Raw genomic sequence first — 19698 nt, 5'->3', positions numbered from 1 at the left:
GTCTTGTAGGACAGAAAGAGAAACAGTTTAATGGATACTTGTTACATGGCCATCACAGTTAGGTCTGAGTCATCATTAAAAGTAATCAGATCACATTCATTCATGAAAAGAAGTATGTCCCAAATCCAAGGGTCTGACTTGTGATGATAGTGGAGGTTTAAATAGCATTTTGACACACCTTGGTATAGTTGGCCTTACATTATCACGATTAGTTTTACAGAATATTTACCTCAATAGAATAACTACTGAAAATCTCTGTATTAGCATACTGATTCAGTGACTATCCTTTCTGATTACTGACATACAAATTTGTATTTAATTACAAAACAAGCCGTTTCACAGGTGCTTTCTAAGAGAGCATTAATTATGGAAATTAAATTTCAGAGCAGACTACCATCCCAGACTTACCTATAAGATTAATGCAAGCTTTCTCATATTACTACATACACACACTACATGGTCTGTTGAATAAGATATTAATTTGATCCAAAGTTGTTTTTTTGCAAATTTTGACAATGGCACCTAAGCTTTTCTAGAGCTGCAAGATGTGCACTGTAATACATCCCCTATGAAAATATTTCAGTGACCTTGGGCTGAAAATGAACCTATGTCGGGAGAAAATAACAGTTACTGTATTCAATAATTCCACAATTCTCCACACAAGGATTTCTCCTTACTGAAGACAAACTATATACAAGTATTCAGCCTTCAAAAAAAAAAGCCCAAAAAATCCAAAAACCCCACCTCAATTGACCAAAACAAACAAACAAACAACCCCCCCAAAATAAAACAAAAAAAAAAAACCTTAAAATCAACAAAGAAAAACAAAAGATAAAGACAAATGCATCCTGAAATTAGTTACTTCGATACATCCAAACTGAAAACAGTTAAGCACATGGGTATGACATTCGGCAATGTCTTATCTTTACTTTGTGAAGGTTTTTAAATCCCTCTTGAGCTGGAGTACCATTTTTAGCTTGGCTAGGTCAGAATGACACTGAACAATATGAGTGATGACACACTAGACAGCTATATGGACAGAGTTGTCATCAGCAAGCCAGCTGTGCTAACACCTGTATGTCCTGCACAACTGATCTTTAGGAACACGGATCAAGAAAGTCAGATTGCTAGGAGGAGAAACAAAAGTCATTCATCAAACACTGAAATTAAGAAGCACTCATTTGAGATGGAGGAGAAAAAGTAATATTTTTACTCCATTTTTTTCTTACCATAGAGATGTAATAGCTAGTTTCCTAGTGCAAACTTCTTACAGAAGTTATTTAGAATTTTAACAATCTAATTGGGTTTTCTTGGTGATTTTTTTGCATGTACATATACTCAGTGTTTCAACAGGTTTGGGACAGGGCCAGTTGAGAACAACCCAGGACCACAGTGATGGACAGACTTTGAGCACACACATAAAGCAGGCTTCACACTTAATATTAACGTGTCTACCACAGAGAAAAACCATCTTGGGAGTTTCATTAGGTTAGGCAAAAAAAAAATTTAAGTTGCGGTCTCTAAAATGAGGGTTTTAAATCATTATTAATATAAGTAAGTAATATGATGGACTACAGATCCCAGTTAACTGAGAGAAATGTGGCTGATCAGTATACCTGAATGTGTCAGGTCATAACTACTGGAGTCTGACAGAGACAGCTAACTTAAGTCTTGCAAGTGTTCTCTTCTTCCAGCACCTGATCAATTTGTGGTCTCATTGCTGCAACTAACAATTATTGCCACTTACAATTGTGTGTTTTTTCCCATGTAGTCACTTGTATATGGACTTAAACCTATTGTAAATTAATTCCTTGCAGGCCATAAAACTGTCATCATAAGGAAATGCATTTGATTACTATGGACCACATCAGAAATAACAATCTAGTGCTACAACCTTATTAATTCTCAAGTATTCAATGGTCCCACCCCATCTCCAACTGTATTATAACTGTATTACAGGTGCTGTATTATAAAAACCCAAAGCATTAAATTAGATAAAGAAAGAGAGTTCTGTCTTTGTATTTTTAAAAAATATATTATGGGATGGATGATACAGTGTTCTTTTTCTTTTTCAACTGATAGAGTCATGGAACCCAGATCTCGTAAAGAGTTTAGGCCATTTCAGAGGAGACAAGAAGGGTGGCAGTGAGGCAATGAAACACAACAGTGGATGGATTTCAAGGCATGACTGCTGACAGGTCTGCATGGCAGTTGTTCTGCTAGCTAGCATATGAACCTTTCAATCAGCAGAAATGAAGTGTACTATAGAAGTGGACAAAGAATAATTCTTCTGACCAAGTGCCAGAAGGAAAGGAGCACACTGGATAGCTGCTTTGATCCCTGGCAAGTCCCAAAGTGTCAGAATAAGTAGGTTGCTAACTGGTATTGGGAAAAACAGTGAGCACGCTGTATTTTATTAACCTGCTAAAACAGCCAAATCCTAAGCAGCCAGGACAGGCTAAAAACTATGATAGACTAAGCTTGTCAAGATTTTGATAGTTAAGAGTACAAGGAGAAACAAACAGTTATCTGTCACTTTGAAGGCTGGCTCACTAGAATGACTTCTCATGGTCGTGTATAGCACAGGCTAAATGTAGAGAACAGGGATTTAGGCAGGCTAAAAAGGAGGCAGCTATAGCAGTGTACCAGGTGCAGCCTCTGTGAGGACAGATGAGTGCAGGACAAAGTTGGTTCCAGACACCTCTGGTTCCAGACCCACCACAACAAAACCCCACAGCCCTGCTGGCAGCCCCTCTGTGAAAATGAATTTAAGAATGAGAAAAACCCACCACACAGAGAGAGAAGGAGGGAACAAAAATAGTGAATATCTAAGTCAGAAAAGAAGTGAGGCAGAAATGCTTAAGGCACTGGAATAGATATTTCCTCATTGCACAGAGAGAGGACTATGCTGGGGCATATCCACACCATATTCCATGAAGGATCCCATTCCAGAGCAGGTCCAGGAAATCCTTCCCAGATAGTTCCCAAAGTCCATGGAGAGTCCACGCTGAAGCAGATATTCTTGAAAGATGGCAGCCCACATAGAGAGTCCACAGTGGTGCAGGGAAACAGCATGAGGTGGTAGGAGCAGCAGAGAGGAGTTGGTGTGAACTGACTGCAAACCCCTGTGCCTAACAGCATGAGAAGAGCAGTCACAAGTGAAGCTGAGATTAAAAGGCAGGGTAATGCTAATTTTAAAGTTGTTTCTACCTCTCTAAATCTACTTCAGAAAATAAATTAAAATAGTTTCCCTGAGTCAGCTGTCTTACCTGTAATGATAAATACCATGTCTCTTATCTAGACCTCAGTACATAAGCTTTCTCATCCTGTTTTGTCATCCTGTCCTCTTGAGGAGGACTGAGAGAGCATCTGGGTGGGCATCTGGCTGCTGGCCAAGGCTAACCCAAAAAAGTATTCAAAATGAGAAGAAATACAAGGGGAATGCTGAAGATTTTAGCAGAGATAGTGTAAAATTATTTCTTCCTCTGATGAGATTACAGGATCACAGAATCACAGAGTATTCTGAGCTGGAAGGGACCCACGAAGATCATGAAGTCCACTCATTAATGACTGGCCCATACAGGGATTGAATCCACAACCTTGGCATTATTACCATAACTAACAGATGATCAAATACACATGTTAAAGAATCTAGTAATAGAAATGAATAGATTTAATACCTCTTCCACTCTTTATACCACCAGAATATTAAGAAATAAGAAGAAATTAATAATGGAATACAGTTTATCAGCAAGCATAACAAGGGTTTATTTTATAACAAAAATAACCTCGACTTTTTGAGGAGAAAGTGTTTCAAGAAATAACTTATTTTTCATAGATGACAAAAAGGGCTGCCCATGAATTTTAAAATAAGACATGTTCTTAAATGATTTTTCTTTTTATTAGAAAACATTTTAAGAAAACTTTTTATGTTTGAACTTCAAGTAGATGGAATTTCCTTTCATCACTCTTTCAGTAAAATTTTATTAATTTCTGTTGTCATTTTGCTATTATCTTTTGGTCATCTTCAGTATTTTGAGAATAAAACTGAACCAAACTGTAATCCTCTTGAGGTCTCTGTCTGTCCTTCGTAATATTCTGCTTTGATTTTTTTAATTTCTTAAAACATTCTCTTTGCATTTAGGTATTTGTCCATAATATTTAGATGGTATAAGATAAAGAAAGATCTCTTATTTTATCAGGAACTTTTGTGGAAATAATTCAGCTCCAGGAGTAGGATAAAGATAGCTAATGTGACAAAACCCAGGGTAAGACAAAAAATAACCTTCTAAAGAACATCTTGTAATTTATGAAGGACATGAAACTAGTTGCTAAAAATATTTTCTCTCTTAGCATATCCAGTGCTCAAGTTCTTCAACAGTTATGCTTCAGAAATATTCATGAAGATTAAAAAGATAGCTCCATAATGGTCTGGAAATAATCATTCTAGGCACAAGCATGCCCAAGCACTTTTTGGCAAAGTCAAATGTATGATACTAGATGTTCCATCCAGTCACAGTGCGGGGCAGAAAGTGGTGTAAATTATCCCTGCTCTCGTGGCATATTAGAAGCATGCACAGAGATTGATTCCCTTGGCTCTGATTTCTCTTACTTTTGTTTGCAGAATGTTACACCCCTATAAACCCAACGGCAGATGATCTAGTACCTACATTGCTGACTTCTGGAATTCTTGTAGGATAGAATATGGAGAGGAATGAGGCTACTTTAATGGATCAGAATATACTGTCTTATCCTGCATCTAACTAAGATTACTAAGGATGTCTGTAAAATCCCTCTGAGATCTATAGTAAAAATTTAGCATTATGAATTAATAATACAGATCCTGAAGTGATACAGTGGAATTTTGTGGATATTTGCTCATGAATACATCAACACAGAAATATCAAAACCTTCAATTTCAAACTCCTGTAAGTAAAGCTGCAGTTAATAGTAGTACTTGTCCAACTTCACTTGATTCTGAACTTTACCCATTTTCTTTTGATTTCTTTCTTAAAAAAAAAGTAAATCCCAGAATTTCTAGTGGAGAAAGAAAGGCTTATGGTTCCTTTACTAGTACATAATCCATTTCTTCATGTTCTGATTTTTTACTGTGTGAGAAATCCTTTAAGAACAACAGTGTAAACCTTATAGTTTACACACAACATGTTCACTAATGCTAGGTAAGTAGTTACCATTATGATATAGGGTCTACATTTTAGATACTTCCCAAACAAAAATCAATAATTTTCCTTTGTTCTTCTAGGAGAAATAGTATGGCAAATTTTGAATTATTTACAATCAATTTTTTTAGTTTCTGCTGGAAGGAGCATCCTGACATTTCTAATTCTAATGTTTTCATCATTCTTTAGGTTGACAAACCAGGAAAGATAAATTATTTTGCTACTCACTAACGTGCTACATGGGCCTAACAACTATGTATATCAAGAATTAAGAAGCAATATGGTAACTAAAATTTTCAGAAGAAAGATGGCTGTTTCTCAATCAATTCACTGCATCAGGTTAATCAGTACTAAACATATGGCCTTGTCTATAGCCCTTCCCCAAACACTTCAATCCTTGTACACATAATGGCATTGCTTTCAAAACCAAAATGCAACCTTGCAATCCAGGACAATAAATCTTGAATGCCAAGGACATGTATCTCTTACTGCAAAACACAACACTTTCTGCATTATATGAGTTTCTAACCTTAAAAGAAGCCAGTAGGAAAAAGGTGGGGGCAAAAAGCAACCGTTTCTACCAGCACAGTTTGCTGCAGCTAAAACACACAGTTTTAGGTTCTGTCACTTTCTTGAATATTAAGGGAAAGAAAGACTTGAAAAAGGATCTGAAAATTAAATTAGTTTTGGTGAACACAGAAACAAAAATGAAGAATAGATTCCCATGCTGCTGTGAATTCAAGATGTGATAAGGGAAATTAACACTCCAAGGTAATAAAAACACTTATTTTGTTTTGTGTTGCTCTAGACTAAAAACAGTTATAAAACAATCAACAACAAGAGCTACAGTTAAAAACCGTCCTTTTGCCTAAATAATTAATATATAAGCTTTGTTGGACTTTCAAATAATGCTATACCAGGGCAAAACTGTGCAAGTCAAAGAGAATACTTAAGATTATTAATCAATTTTAAAAATGCCCTAAAAATATCATTCAAGTTTCTGACTACAGGTTACATCTTACTGTTTTTTCCTTATGTTTTACCATGCATCAAAGACTAAAGTAGCATGCACAAAGCCAACATGTTTTACGGCCACCATGCATGTGACATCACCAAGCGACCTCTGGCTTACACAGCACAGACTTAGCTCCATAGAAATTGTCAGCTGCTTGGATGTTCTTCATTTGGTAACCAGAAATAGTGCTCTCAGTGATTAGGGGAGGAAAGGCGGATTTTGTAGTAAGAATTTTGTAGTGAGAAATAAGAAGTTCGCATACTACAAAATTGTATTTTATTTCACTAAAAATGAGCAGCTTATTAGGATAAAAGAAGTTGAAGGTGGAAATAAACTCTAAGAAAAGGAAGACACCTTACAACTTCTACTACTTTCCTTCCCTGAGCAAAAGCAGTGGTAAAACTTTAGTTTAGAAATACAAATCAGAGGAATAATTTTAAATTCTTACCTTATGAAGCGTGTCTTTCACAGCTTTCATATGACTAATGATCAATTCTCTGTCTCTATTACAAGATTTAAAAAAAAAAGAAGTAGATTATAGAACTGAAAGTCACCTGATTTAGAAATTCATTTTTTGCTACTTTTTATCAATCATGTATTTTCAAATAATTGTTGATAACCCAAAGTATTACTTTTTTTGTCTTTCCTTTGTATATCCCCAATGCAAACCTTAAAAAGAGTTCATGTATCACTATTTGGAATATTTCCATATGAAATTTGTACTGTAGTGAACTATCAAACTAGCTGCTATTACGGACATATTCAGGAACAACTATCACTTTTTTAGAGGCTTTAGATGTAAAAGGCATGTTGAAAGGAGTCATCTATCAGGAAGAGAATACATTCTCTTACATTTCCAAAAGTGCAGCCAAATATCCTACCCTTAAAATAGGCAGGTTTGGAGAATGAAACTATTCTCTAATGCCCTTTCGTAGAGGCTTCAGTAAGAAAGACAGCTCTCATCAGCTATGCTGTCATGAAAAACCTTGGCCTCAACTCATGATTGACAGAAATAGAACTGAAGTTGCCTAATACCATATGACTAAGGAGAAAAGAGAGCAAGACCATAGGAAGTCAAATAGAATCCATTCCAGAAAAGCTAATACACCTCAATATTCTATGACTGTCTTATTTTGTTTATGTGTATATTTTGTTTGAGCTTTTATAAAACAGAATCCATAGAATCAGTATGATTTAGGTTGGAAAAGACACTTAAGATCACTGAGTCCAACCATTACCCCAGCACTGTCCAGCCCTCCACTAAATCATGTCTCAAAGGGCCACATCTTTTAAATACCTCCAGACTCTACAACTTCCCTGGGTAGCCTGTTCCAATGCTTGACAACCCTTTCAGGAGAGAATCTTTTCCTAATATCCAATATAAACCTCTTTTGGCACTACTTGAGGCCATTTCCTCTTGTCCTATCACTTGTTACCTAGGAGAACAGCCCAAGCCCCAGGTCACTACAATCTTCTTTTAGGTAGCTATGGAGAACAATAAGGTCTTCCCTCAGCCTCTTTTTCCTCAGTCAAAATCATGGCATTCTTCTCCATGGAATGATGACTGCTTTCTCATTTCTTGATTCATACTATCTTAACAGAAAATACAGAAAGGTGGCCAGAAGAGTAGAATTGGCTTTTAAAATCCTAATAAAGCCACATAGACTTTTCTATTTTCAGAATCCCACCTTTCTTTGGACTAGATTGACAGGGTACTTGGTTGCTGGCTCAGGTCGAACCACAACACAGAGAAATTACCAAAAGACTACTGTATTTTTGTCAGGTTCACTGTTTCAGACAATTTTATTAATATTGCTTCTTACTCAGGAGGAAAGTGGAAAGAACTGCTAGCCACCACTAAAAGAAAATCAAGACAGCCATTCTCAGTACAAGCTAGACATCTTGCTATCTTTTACAGCACTACAAAAGTTTAGGAAAGAAACTGAAAGACACCCATGCATTGCCTACAATCACTGAGGTCGTGGAATTGATATTAAAATAAGAGTTTCTGGATAAGACCAAAGTCTATTTAACTACTTTGCTTACATGTTCCAAAGGAAGAAAAAGACACCTGCACTTGCTCTAATGAACAAGTAGAACAGTTTATGTTAGAACATAATATAATATTGTTATGGTAGAACAATGACTGGTTTGGAAGTTTTCACCTTAAAAAAAAACTTTTCTGAATATAAGAATGGCTATAGGGAATGATCCTTACTGGAGTGCATAAAATAGATTGGGGCAGGGTGAAAAGGAGAAGGCTTTTAATAACAAATCCTTCTTTGGGTCATAATCTGCTTTGATACACTTATACTAAATAACATTTGTCATTCTAATTAGCTTGTTAAACATATCACTGATAACTATATTAATTACATTATTTTGCTGGTGCATAAGCCCCTTAAAGCTTCTAAGCTATTGTTCTTCAGAGGTCAAATCTACCCCACATATAATGAGAAATTTTAATTTTAAATTGAACTTTTTAAAAATCTTGGCCATGGACCAATAGTATTCAAAGTGCATACTCCTGTAACAGTAATAGATAACAAAATCTGAAAGGATTTATAATTTTATCTGACTATATAACTCTAAGAGGTTATTAATAATCTCATTCAAGTCAATGGAACAGCTTTTGACTACCAATACTTTCAAAAATGGTCCCTGAACATTTCCTTCCACTCTTCAAGTTATAGTATAAAAAGGCATGGGGTTTACATCTAAATCCAAAACTCTCTGAAATCACAAGAAATATCTATACTATTCCACAGATAAGCCTAGGTCTAAAATGGGTTTCAGCCCCTTTAGAACAAACAATCATTCCTTAAACAAACAGAATGTGAAGGATCTACCAAAGAGATATTGTCAAATCAGTAAAGTAATTGGCAGACAAAATGCTTATGCATTTTGGACCAAGAATTTGTAGCACTATTATGGGATAACTACAGAAAATGTAACACGCAGTATCTTGAACTAACAGTTTTCTTTTTCGAAGTCTATCACTGAATTTCAAAGAGAGACAGATGTACTTTTGTTTTCTAGCACTACATTAGCTAAGGCTAAAACCCTGTGCATGAAAGCAAGAATTGATCTTTTGTCCGTTTTAAGTGATCTCCCCAAGGTCCCAGTGCTCACTTCGCTGCCGTGCAGAGGGCACTCTCTGCATCACGGATGCTCTCGCTCAGCCGACGCTTGTCCTGCTCCAGCTGGGTAAGAAGTCTATTTTGCTGACGCAGAAATCGATCTCTTCTTCTCAGCTCCATCGCTGCCTCCGAGAGACTCTGCAAGCAGACAGAAAACAGAGTTACTTGTCAGCCCAAATAATTAACTTCAGTTTATGCCATAGGCTATTAAACAAAGTGGAAAACAGACTGACTGTGTAGTAGATTTGGACCATTGCATACTAAGGTTTTATAAATTCTCTACCAAAATATTACCAACTCAGAACCCCCCCAGTTTTTAGTATATTGACTGTGTACAAATATATTTATAACATAAAATTATTTTTTGATGAAGCAGGGACATACACTATGCTACAAGTACTATATTTACAAATACTAGATCTAAACACAAAGGAAATAATCTCTTTAAAGAACACAGACTATTCACAAAACTTAATTTAAAGTAAACATTAAAGAAAGGAATACACAATGAAAGGGAGTAAACACAGAAGCATTTCTTTAAATATTCTGCACTGTTCAGAAATTTCAGTAGAATAGATACTCTCATATTCTCTGTTGGTGCATCAAGTACAATCTATTTTATAGTGCTTTCACTATCATGCTATTAGTTTCCCAATATGCAAAATACTATGTATATTTTTTAAACATTTCTCTCTGGCTTAGAATTAACAAAACATGCTTTAATCAATTCAGATTAATCCAATAGGTGAAAAATAGCACACAGGACTAATTAATACAGAACCTGGTTGCATGTTACTCCTTTCTGCTGGGATAAATCAATGCATTTATAGACCAGAGTATTAATAATTTGATTTCATAATTTGTTACATGTTACATTTTACTAACAGCTGTTAACTGCCTTTTTAGAAAGAAATTATAATCGGTGGTTATAAACATTCTTTTACACATAGCATATTTACTGATAGATTGTAAAATACAGAAGAGAATGCTGCACAGTTCCAAGACTGAACTCTTTTTTCCAAATTTACACCATTTTTTCAAAATTTACGGGTATATTTTCTGCTTGAATTCTACAAATACTCTGCATAATTTGTACTCAGTACTTGTCCTGGACTGTGGTACATGGAGATGTACATGCTGTGGATGAATATTAAGAAGAGTACATATAAAATGCTGATAAAAATTATGAGGGTGCTGAAAACTCAACTAATCTGAAGATGTTTCAGACCTCTTTAAGGATCAGAGGTGCTTCAAAAAGCATTATGATTGAGAAATTTTCTATAAAATAGCAATCTACAGCAAAGGACTGCAGAGTCCTGTAAAACTGCTATCTGTAGATGGGCATAAGTCTTCTTCTTACATTCCTAAAGAGAAAATGCAACCAGTTACTTCAATAGTGGTATATTTTGAAGGTACAGCACCATTACTTGAAGTCTTGTTCAGGAATTTACAGTATCTAAGCTGAAATTAATCACAACTGTAAGAAAAAAAATTGAAGTTGATATAAGAAAGTCTAAACCCAGAAATGTTTATATTACTCTTGTTCAAATGACTGCAGGTTGAATAATTCTATTTTGACTCTTATGTCCTTATTTTCAATAAACAACTAATGTATTTCCCCTAAGGAAAGATGAACACACAGATAGCATTCATCCAGTGTACAAGGATATTCAAAACCAGAAGTCTTGCTTTCAAAAATTCTACCCTTAAGCCACTGGCAGCTATCAAATCCCTGTCTAAAGAGATGACTTTGTGAATTATCAGATTTTCAGAAATCTTATTTCCAAGAACTGAAATGTGGATTAGCATGGATGAAAGGATCCACCTCTGGTTCAAAAACAAAGAGCATTATCTTCTTCCAATTATTGTGTTTACTGTTTGCTCTCAACAATGAGGAAAGAGTTCTGAAAACCAAGTCAAGTAACCCCCCACCCATATTCCCACCTTTGATAAACGGACTATATTTGAACACAAAACAAGGTCTCTGTTACCAATGTACTGTCCAACCCAGTTTCCCACCTGATTGAAAAACCTGGTTTAAGTAGTTTCTGCAAGTATTTTGATGCAAGAATTTTTGATGCAGATGCTGTTGAATGGATTTTGGCCCCAAGATCCTAGCAGTCATAGTAGAGTGAAGAAAAACAGGATAAAAGGAACATTATGCATATTTATTTTCTTTTTATTATAGCTGTCCATCTGCAGGGGTTGAAGAGTTGTCGGCTCCCACATAAATCTTTCATTACTGACCATGAACAGTGAAAAGACCCACTAGTCAAAATCTTCTGTGAGCTGCTAACTTACCTAAGTTACTCACTGTAAGTAATGCCTATTAATGAGGCAATTGCAGGGGCTAACTTTTTTAAGGGGCATAGTCAGCAATCCATGCTGGCTGGTGATGAAGCAATATAGAAATGGTTAAATCAAGTATCTCACTTAAGAGCTGCTCTATTATATTCAAAGAGAACCCCATTATTTACAGAAATCTCTAAATGATTCAGACTTTATCTAGTAGCATTGCAATATCTAAGCAAAATGGAAACTGATTTTAGCACCCCAAAAGCAGTTTCAGCAATTACTTGAAGCTTCTTGCTACTGTGAGTTAAAGTCAAGCCTTGGAAATGTTCAAATACAGTGCGGTGTATTATAAAATAATGGCTGGTAAGCCTCTTTTTTGCTTCTTCAGATTGATCTAATTAAAACCCTTGATAAACTTTATGGACTCTAATATTTCCAGCTGAGTGACTGAAACCAAGAGGGTGTGCCTCAAGGCAGCAAGGCAACAATGATAAGCAGCAGGTTAGCCACTAATTTCTCAGCTAGGGTAGATTGTGAAAGTGTGATGTTCTGATATCCAAGAAAGTGTTCAGGAGAGAATAGGATAAATCAAGTTTAATAACTCTGCTCCTAATTGTTCCCTCAATGCTCCACTCTAATTACTTGGAGAACTCTCCTGACTGTCACCTGATATTAAGTTGTTGGAGGCTGAGTGTGGAGCAGTGAGATAATCAATAAACATTTAGTGGGGAGAAGAATGAAGATCCTGTTAAGCAGTGGGAACCTGCAGCACCCAAAGCCCTTCTGCTCATGAGAAAACCTATGGGAGAGCCATAGTGATTGCAAAGCAATAATCCAAAGCACTGGTTTTAGGCTTTGAGGCCTTTAGGCAACAGTACATTTGAGAAAAAAAGGTTAACACGGTCATCCTAATTACAGCCCATTTTCACATTCTTCATATATAAGCAAAGACAAGCCAATTAGGTAGAAAGGAAGATAAGGGAAGTTTTATTTGTATACTAATTAAACCCCTGATGAAATTAAAGGAAAAACATACAGCTCTGTAATTGTGTCTGAGAAAGGTCACTTCAGGTTCAGTTATCAGAAAAGCACAGCCTTGAGATATTTCACTTAATCCACAATATAGCCCTTATTTTGCCCCCCAGGTCTTAGTATTTACAAAAATAAGAAAATTTCAAAACCTGATAATGCATTTATCTTGAAATGTTTTCTGTGGACAATTACAACTGTTAGAAAGTTGAGGCTAACTGTGATAAGAAGAATGAAGGCTTTAAAAACCTAGTATGTTTGCACATAGTTCTGTGAAGATGCTGAGCTTTCACTTTCAAGTACAAGTGATTCTGAACCAACTTAGAAGCTAAACTCCAATTTATTAACATTCTGTAAAATGCCAGTTATCTGTCTTTCTCAGGTTTTTAGGCATTCGCTTGCTAATTCAGACATCACTGCACTCGTTCCTCTCCCGTCTGCCAAAATCTCATAGATCAGTAGAGTTTTCATCAGAATCTTTAGAAGTTTCCTTTAGAGACATTTAGATTTTTGACCTTTTTTCCCCTCACAAATTAAGCATGAAAAAGCATTTGTTAGACAGAAGAGCAAGCAACTGATAGCACTGAAGAAAAATCTCACTGGCTCTCGGTTTGGTCCTTTCACAAGCTTCCTTTAACAAGTTTTGGTTTTGCAGCCAGAAAACTTTTTATTCCAAGCCCGTTACAAAAAGAAATCAAAGTTTAATATTGTTATTCTTTACACATATAAAGGAATCTATTCAAAAGACAATAGATGGACAATGACTTCTGATGAACAATGACAGTCATACAGTTTAAATTAATGCAAAGCATGTGTGACACATTTATACTGAGACTGTATTTTCCAAGATAACTAAAGCCAGATCAAACTGCTTACTAAATTAGATTTAAATTACACAGACACAACACAGCAGTACAAAATATGCAAATACACTGCAGTATGTGTATAATGAACTAATTTGTGAAATTGAAGATTTTCTTGTTCAGAGGAAGTTTTATATGTATATTCTCTATTTAGATCCAAAATATTACTTTTTAAAAATACATTCTGAAAGCTGTCCCACACCCACAACTAATAAAATTTCACAATGAAAAGAAGTACAGAAAGTTTAGCCAGTACCCATTCCTTCACCAGTTTAAATACATTTCCCATTATCATTGTTGGCAAATATAATGATCTCTGAGTGCCCCCCAGAAGCCTACATGTAACTTACAGCAGTTTCAAAACAGCTACAACAAGCTACATTAATATTTAATGTTTACCATATTTTTAGTGTGCACCACTGCAATGCAAACCAAATATATCACACAATACTATACAGCTGAAATTCCATGTGATGTTTTTTGAAAATAATCTTTATTTATCAAGAAGAAATAGAAAGTATGTTTCTTCTATCAAAAGAGTGGATTTAAAATTTCAGGGGAAAAAAGGTTCTGTGACAAAAAAAAATTCGTAACTGAGATTTATCATCAATATTTTAAACAAATCAAACACATCTAAGAAGTACAATGAGACCTATGTCAAGAAATAAGATGGATTTACACTTCTCAAATAGAAACTATCAAGATATTATATCTGGATTCACTGTTTGTTTCATAGTGTCTGCAGTGGTGTCCTAAAACAGTTTGAAATGAACTCCATGTGACTGATCTGCCCTTGCAAAACAGAACTGAGGCTGACCACCCATGACATCCCTTCAAAAACAAGTGTTTTCCTAAGCACTTTAAATTTCACTAGGAAAAATTATGAGCACTCTAAAGGACATTTGAATGAGCTGTATCTGCAATGCAGGAAAAAAACAGCTATTTTTTTCAACCTCTTTGCTATTGGACCTTCATCCTGCCAACAACAATCTTTTCATATGCTAATATTAAGAGAAAGAACTTACCTCAGGAACTGTCTCTCAAGTATATGATACAGCATGGAAGCAGTTAAAAATAGTTTGCGGATCTCAGTGTATCTAACAAGGTGCAAAATGCTCTTCTTGTCTTTGTTAAAGCCTTGTGTAATGAGGTCACAGAGCATGAGTTGGTCTACTAAAGAAAACAAATACCAACCAGTGCAACCATTTTAATAAATAACCAACTAAATTCTGGTGATTGACGACATGCTTGCAGGCATATTTTCACATTTCTAACACAAGGTCAGATACAATTGTTTGTGATTGTTTTATTTGAAAAACCTTCATAATATTGGAGTACAGACTATGGTTTATCCAAACCAGTACCAAAAATGTCAAGCAAAGATCTAAAGATGATTATGATAGTACATGAAGTTCTAAAAACAGCTGTAATATATGCCTACTGTATAAGATCTAGAACACAAGTATTAAGAAACATTTAAATGAAATTTTATTTGAGAATGGTTCTATAGATGGGGAAGGGAAAATGCACACATTCACATTTTGCAAGAGATTTTTCTTACAAAATTCACTTGAAATTTGAGGCAGTCATGTCATGAAAGCAAATGACATTCATCACCTCTGTACATGTAGATGACAGTTATTTATTGACAGAAACATAGCCCTTAGACAGTCAAGCAAGTTTAGGTACCTCAAACATCTCACCTGCAATGATTCAGGATGGATTACAGTGCCTCAGAGACTTACAGCCACGTTTAATTTCTCTTTGCTACAGTGCAAACATTTCTCAATATAAAATCTATTCTGATCAACAAGAAAGCAATTTTTCAACTGCATTAACTCAAGATATTTAGCAAAGTATGAATGAATGCTTTGTGAAGTCATTGAGTTTTGTATGTTTGAAAGTTATTGTGAATTAAAAGAGTTTAGTAATTTAAACAAAGTAGCTTTTCCTGAGTAATTTCACACAATAAAATCTCTTTCAGAGGACACATCATATGCTCATTCAGCTTCAAAGTAAAACTAAACAAAACTTTTAAAGTGAAGTAATTACAAAACATAAACTTCCCACACATAGCCTAGATCCTCATGGACTGTTGACAGAGACCCTTTTGAATAAGAAGATGCTCTGGGCCTTTCAGACATACACTAATCCCAGCAGAGAATAATTGAGACCTACTATTAAACTGTGTTTTGAAAAATTATAAAGTACATGATAAAATCTATGCACATTATAATTTAGAAATTTTAATCATCTTCTAAGCTGAGCGAGTTATGTTAGTATTACTGGAAAGCTGCAGAGAGGGATTATACCACTTAGTAGAAAAAATACTATTTTATAAAAACTCAGGCTTTATCACTATGAGTTTTAAGAATAATCCTTGAAGTTAAGTGAGAATAAATTTTTGGAATCACATGCATGGTGGCATGAGTACATGATCATTCACTCCTTATTCAATTTCTGACATGCAACCTCAGAAGTGACGTTTCTTTTTTCTCCTTAGAAATGTAGATTTCTGTCCCACCACAACATCTAGTCCTTTGCAGTCACAGACTAGAAAAGACTCAGCCCTGCATATGTAGCAGATATTCTCTGCTTTGGCAGTGCCAGATACTTAAGTACCACCAAAAAGGAATAATGGGGTTTTTCACTATTACACTTTTTACCCTGGTAGACTCTCAGCCTTATAGTTAGTACAGTCCCAAGGTTTCAATCCCAAAGATGGTTTACACCTGGATTACATTGAAAAAGATGACTTTTCATAACTGCCATGTACCTGTAAATGAGGCACTAATATTACAAACTCTGATGCTGCTCTGTAGCACTGCTCTCTGCAATACTGTTAATTTTGCTACACATTATCTACTTGTGCACATTAGCACACACTATGCAAGACAAAAACACAAACAGCACTTAGATTTCATCCTCACTTTTTGTCTGTGGTGATAATTTGTCACATGTACATACATAAAAATATTTAGTTGTGTATCTATGGGAACACAACATATTGCATCAATTTCTTGCATTTCATTTGTAGCCTCTCTCATCTGTTACAGCCTCAAACCATTTGTCTTTGATCATGTCCTACTGGTCTCAGTGATCTTGCATTACCAGTGACATTTCTAAGCACTGGAAGAGACTATTTTAAGGTCTTGAGAAATACTCTTCCATTTGCTTTGTATCAGACATTTGCTTAGAATATTTCTGAATGGTAACAATCAGTTAAAACAATTCAGGAAGAACAAGAAATAACAGCAATAAAACATTAACAATGACAACAATTTATTTACAAAGTAAATAACCACAATTTAATTCCCATTGTTTATTTTAAAAGGAATACAATGTGAAGTGAGGGGCATCATGACACAGACAAAAAGTCATCTGAGTCACGCTAAATGACACAGCAATCTGCTTCAGAAATAAATTTGAGAAACAAATATTATAGTAGCCTGTCTCTATCTTCTTTTCAGACACTGGTTTAAAAAAATGGGAATACTAGGAGTCTTCAGAACAGTTTCAAGGAAATTTCTAAATAGAATTTAAGGTTCAGTTCTGAGTGCAAGAATATACTGTCCATAACTTCAATATACTGGTGGCCCCAGCTAAGTTTTTTTACTGCTGCAAGTGATGCTGCAACCCTTTCTTGGAAGCGGCTGCTGCACAATTTCACCAGACACAAATGCATTAATGTGAGCCATTATATTAAAGAGTTAGGGGCAATGCCAAGAATGTCAATTAATGCCACACAAAGGTTTGATCTTGCTTCATAAAGAGTTTTTGATTTTCTTTAATTAATTTATTAGACAAATTTTTTTTTAGCATGGCACTAACATTAATAAGGGCTTCACAAGATTTATTACTTTATAAGGTTTACATTCAAATATTGCATTCCCCTTCAGATGAGTTCAGACCAAATCATATATGCAAGGTATGTGTGTTTTCACAGACCCGCAAATTTATTAAGTTTATTAATGTTTTGTTTGACTATCAGGCCAGACACATCTTGCATGATGTACCTGCAGTGAGAAAACACATATCCTTCTTACTTTTTAAACCTCAATAAAATAAAAAAGAATTTATAAATATGTAATTTTATATTAAAAGGTCTATTCTTCAATATAGGTCACCCCTATCCTTCCACAAAACAAAATGTAACTTACATAAAAGGCAACTTTTAAATCATTCTATTGAAAAAGCATCAAAGATATATTACATCCCAATATTCACTCAGGAGATCAAAGTGCTATAAAGACATATTGATTAGATGTCTCACTCCCTTCTGGATATGCTTTGAGTCATATCAAGTGCCAAACGAGAACACAAAGCTTAATAAACAAGGTATAAGTTTCCCTGAGCATGGCAAATACAGATCCTGAAACAGGGAAGTTAAACAGTGACAGTGAATTCAATGAAAACAGAATTATTATTTATATTTTTCTCTTTTGGTATATTTCTCAACTATGAGACAAAATGGAACCATGATGATACAAAACTTGGAAGATTACCTACTTCACTCACCTATGTAAATAATAGTAACAAATATGCCTATTACTAGGTGGTACCACACAAACAATTATTTTAATAAAATATTATTAACTTTTTCTAAGAACACTTATTTTTTCCTTCTCCTGAGAAATTTTCCTGTAAACAACGAAGTAGTATTTATAAAAGAAATGTTGGGACTGCTACTTAGAATTGAAAATTTTAATGTCATAATTCTAAAATCACTCAATTTCTTATTAAAAAGTCCACAGATAAACAAAACAAAACAAAATATTAACAAACAAAACCCGCAAAATACAACAACACTTAAGGTAGTTTTACTTTAACTAGAAAGAATTGAAAACATTTTAAAGTCTTTCTAACTGAGAAGTAAAATGATCTAGCAACAAGAACCTCACTGAATTTTTCATAAATACATATTTTAAAAGAGAACACAAAAAAATAGGCAGCATAAAATATAATTTCTGTTTTGAGTTTGTTGCCTTGCTATAATTTTGAAGAGCTTCCATGCTTTAATAGAGGACAGCATAGGTACAGATTTTGGAAGCTGAAATTGGTATAAATTTTGAAAAACCTTCCCCTTGAAAATCACTGAATACCTAATGGAGTATCAAATTAAATTAAAATATCAAATTATATGAAAGATAGGCCCAGCTGCTGTCATAGCATGCTGCCAAGGGAATACAGGTGCAAAGGAATGCATCTCTTGTTTTAGTCTTATGCCAGTTAGACACATACTTAATTATATTCCAACAGTTTAATTATATTTCAATAGCTATTTGAAAGATTTTATTTATGGTTTGACAAGAAGATATAAAGATATTTGCAGAATTAGTTGCACACAAATAGAAAAGGAGAATATGGGAAAACATGACTCAAGTGAAAAATGATGAGGCCCTGGAGATATCCTAGATAAACAACAGCAAAAGGCAAATCCACCTACAAAGGACTTCTATATCAAGAAGATAGAGAACGTGTATAGTAGAAAGTCCTACACATTGATATCTATACTACCAGGAAAAATAGAACACCTTCTTTAAAAAAATCTCATGCTGTTTTAATAGATCTCTATTGATCCCCTCTGCACATCTCAAGGTAACACAGTTACTTTGTAGTTGATCCAATAATGTAACAAAGATCTCCCAGGCACTGGATTTACCAAGAAGACTTTCAGTATTTTTGAGTGAAAACTAAAAGATAGTTGAAGGTCTTGAAATAAGAGGAATAAGTGGTATGTAAGTACATATGCTTAATAACCACATGCTGTAATTACACAATAATTCCATTTTTCTTCCAAATTACTTGTCAATAAATCTTTCTCACTGCACTATAAATTCCAGGGTCATGGACAGAGGTATTTATTAGTATAATTACAATGCAGAAATAAAACCATTAAGCTTTTAGATCCTGATATTGTTCCATTTATTCTCTCCTTTCCCCAAGGGGGAGGCAAATAGTTCCTACAAATGGAATACCCAGAAAATATTGGAAGCTACTTTTAAAAGACTAAAAATGTGCTGGTTCGTGCAATTACTTTGTTTAAATTATCTTTTCTCTTTATCTAAACTTTGACAGAATGTCAGATTTCTCTCTTTTTTTATAATACTAAAGTGCAGTAAACAGACTCAGGATCAAAAGTATTCTCTGAAATAGGCAACGTCGCTATACTATTA

At 34.8% G+C, this 19698-nt stretch overlaps 1 protein-coding gene across 11 annotated transcripts in view; it reads right to left on the bottom strand.

Moving 5' to 3' along the window:
• CCDC171 (coiled-coil domain containing 171) overlaps positions 1 to 19698 on the bottom strand; it is a 183344-nt gene that overhangs the window by 77402 nt on the left and 86244 nt on the right. For all 11 annotated transcript variants that reach the window (XR_010352356.1, XR_010352358.1, XM_064403322.1 and 8 more), the window contains 2 exons: positions 9328 to 9473; positions 6644 to 6698 (listed from right to left, as the gene is read on the bottom strand). Coding sequence is in view for 9 of the 11 variants with exons in the window: in XM_064403322.1 (XP_064259392.1) it covers positions 6644 to 6698; positions 9328 to 9473 (201 nt within the window). In the remaining 2 variants the exon portion in view is untranslated. The remainder of the gene's footprint in view (positions 1 to 6643; positions 6699 to 9327; positions 9474 to 19698) is intronic.

This window comes from Passer domesticus, chromosome Z (assembly GCF_036417665.1).
Source record: "Passer domesticus isolate bPasDom1 chromosome Z, bPasDom1.hap1, whole genome shotgun sequence".
In the NCBI taxonomy this organism is placed as follows: Eukaryota; Metazoa; Chordata; class Aves; order Passeriformes; family Passeridae; genus Passer; species Passer domesticus.
Note: the sequence above shows the minus strand (reverse complement) of the source record. Positions and strands in the feature narration are given on the sequence as shown.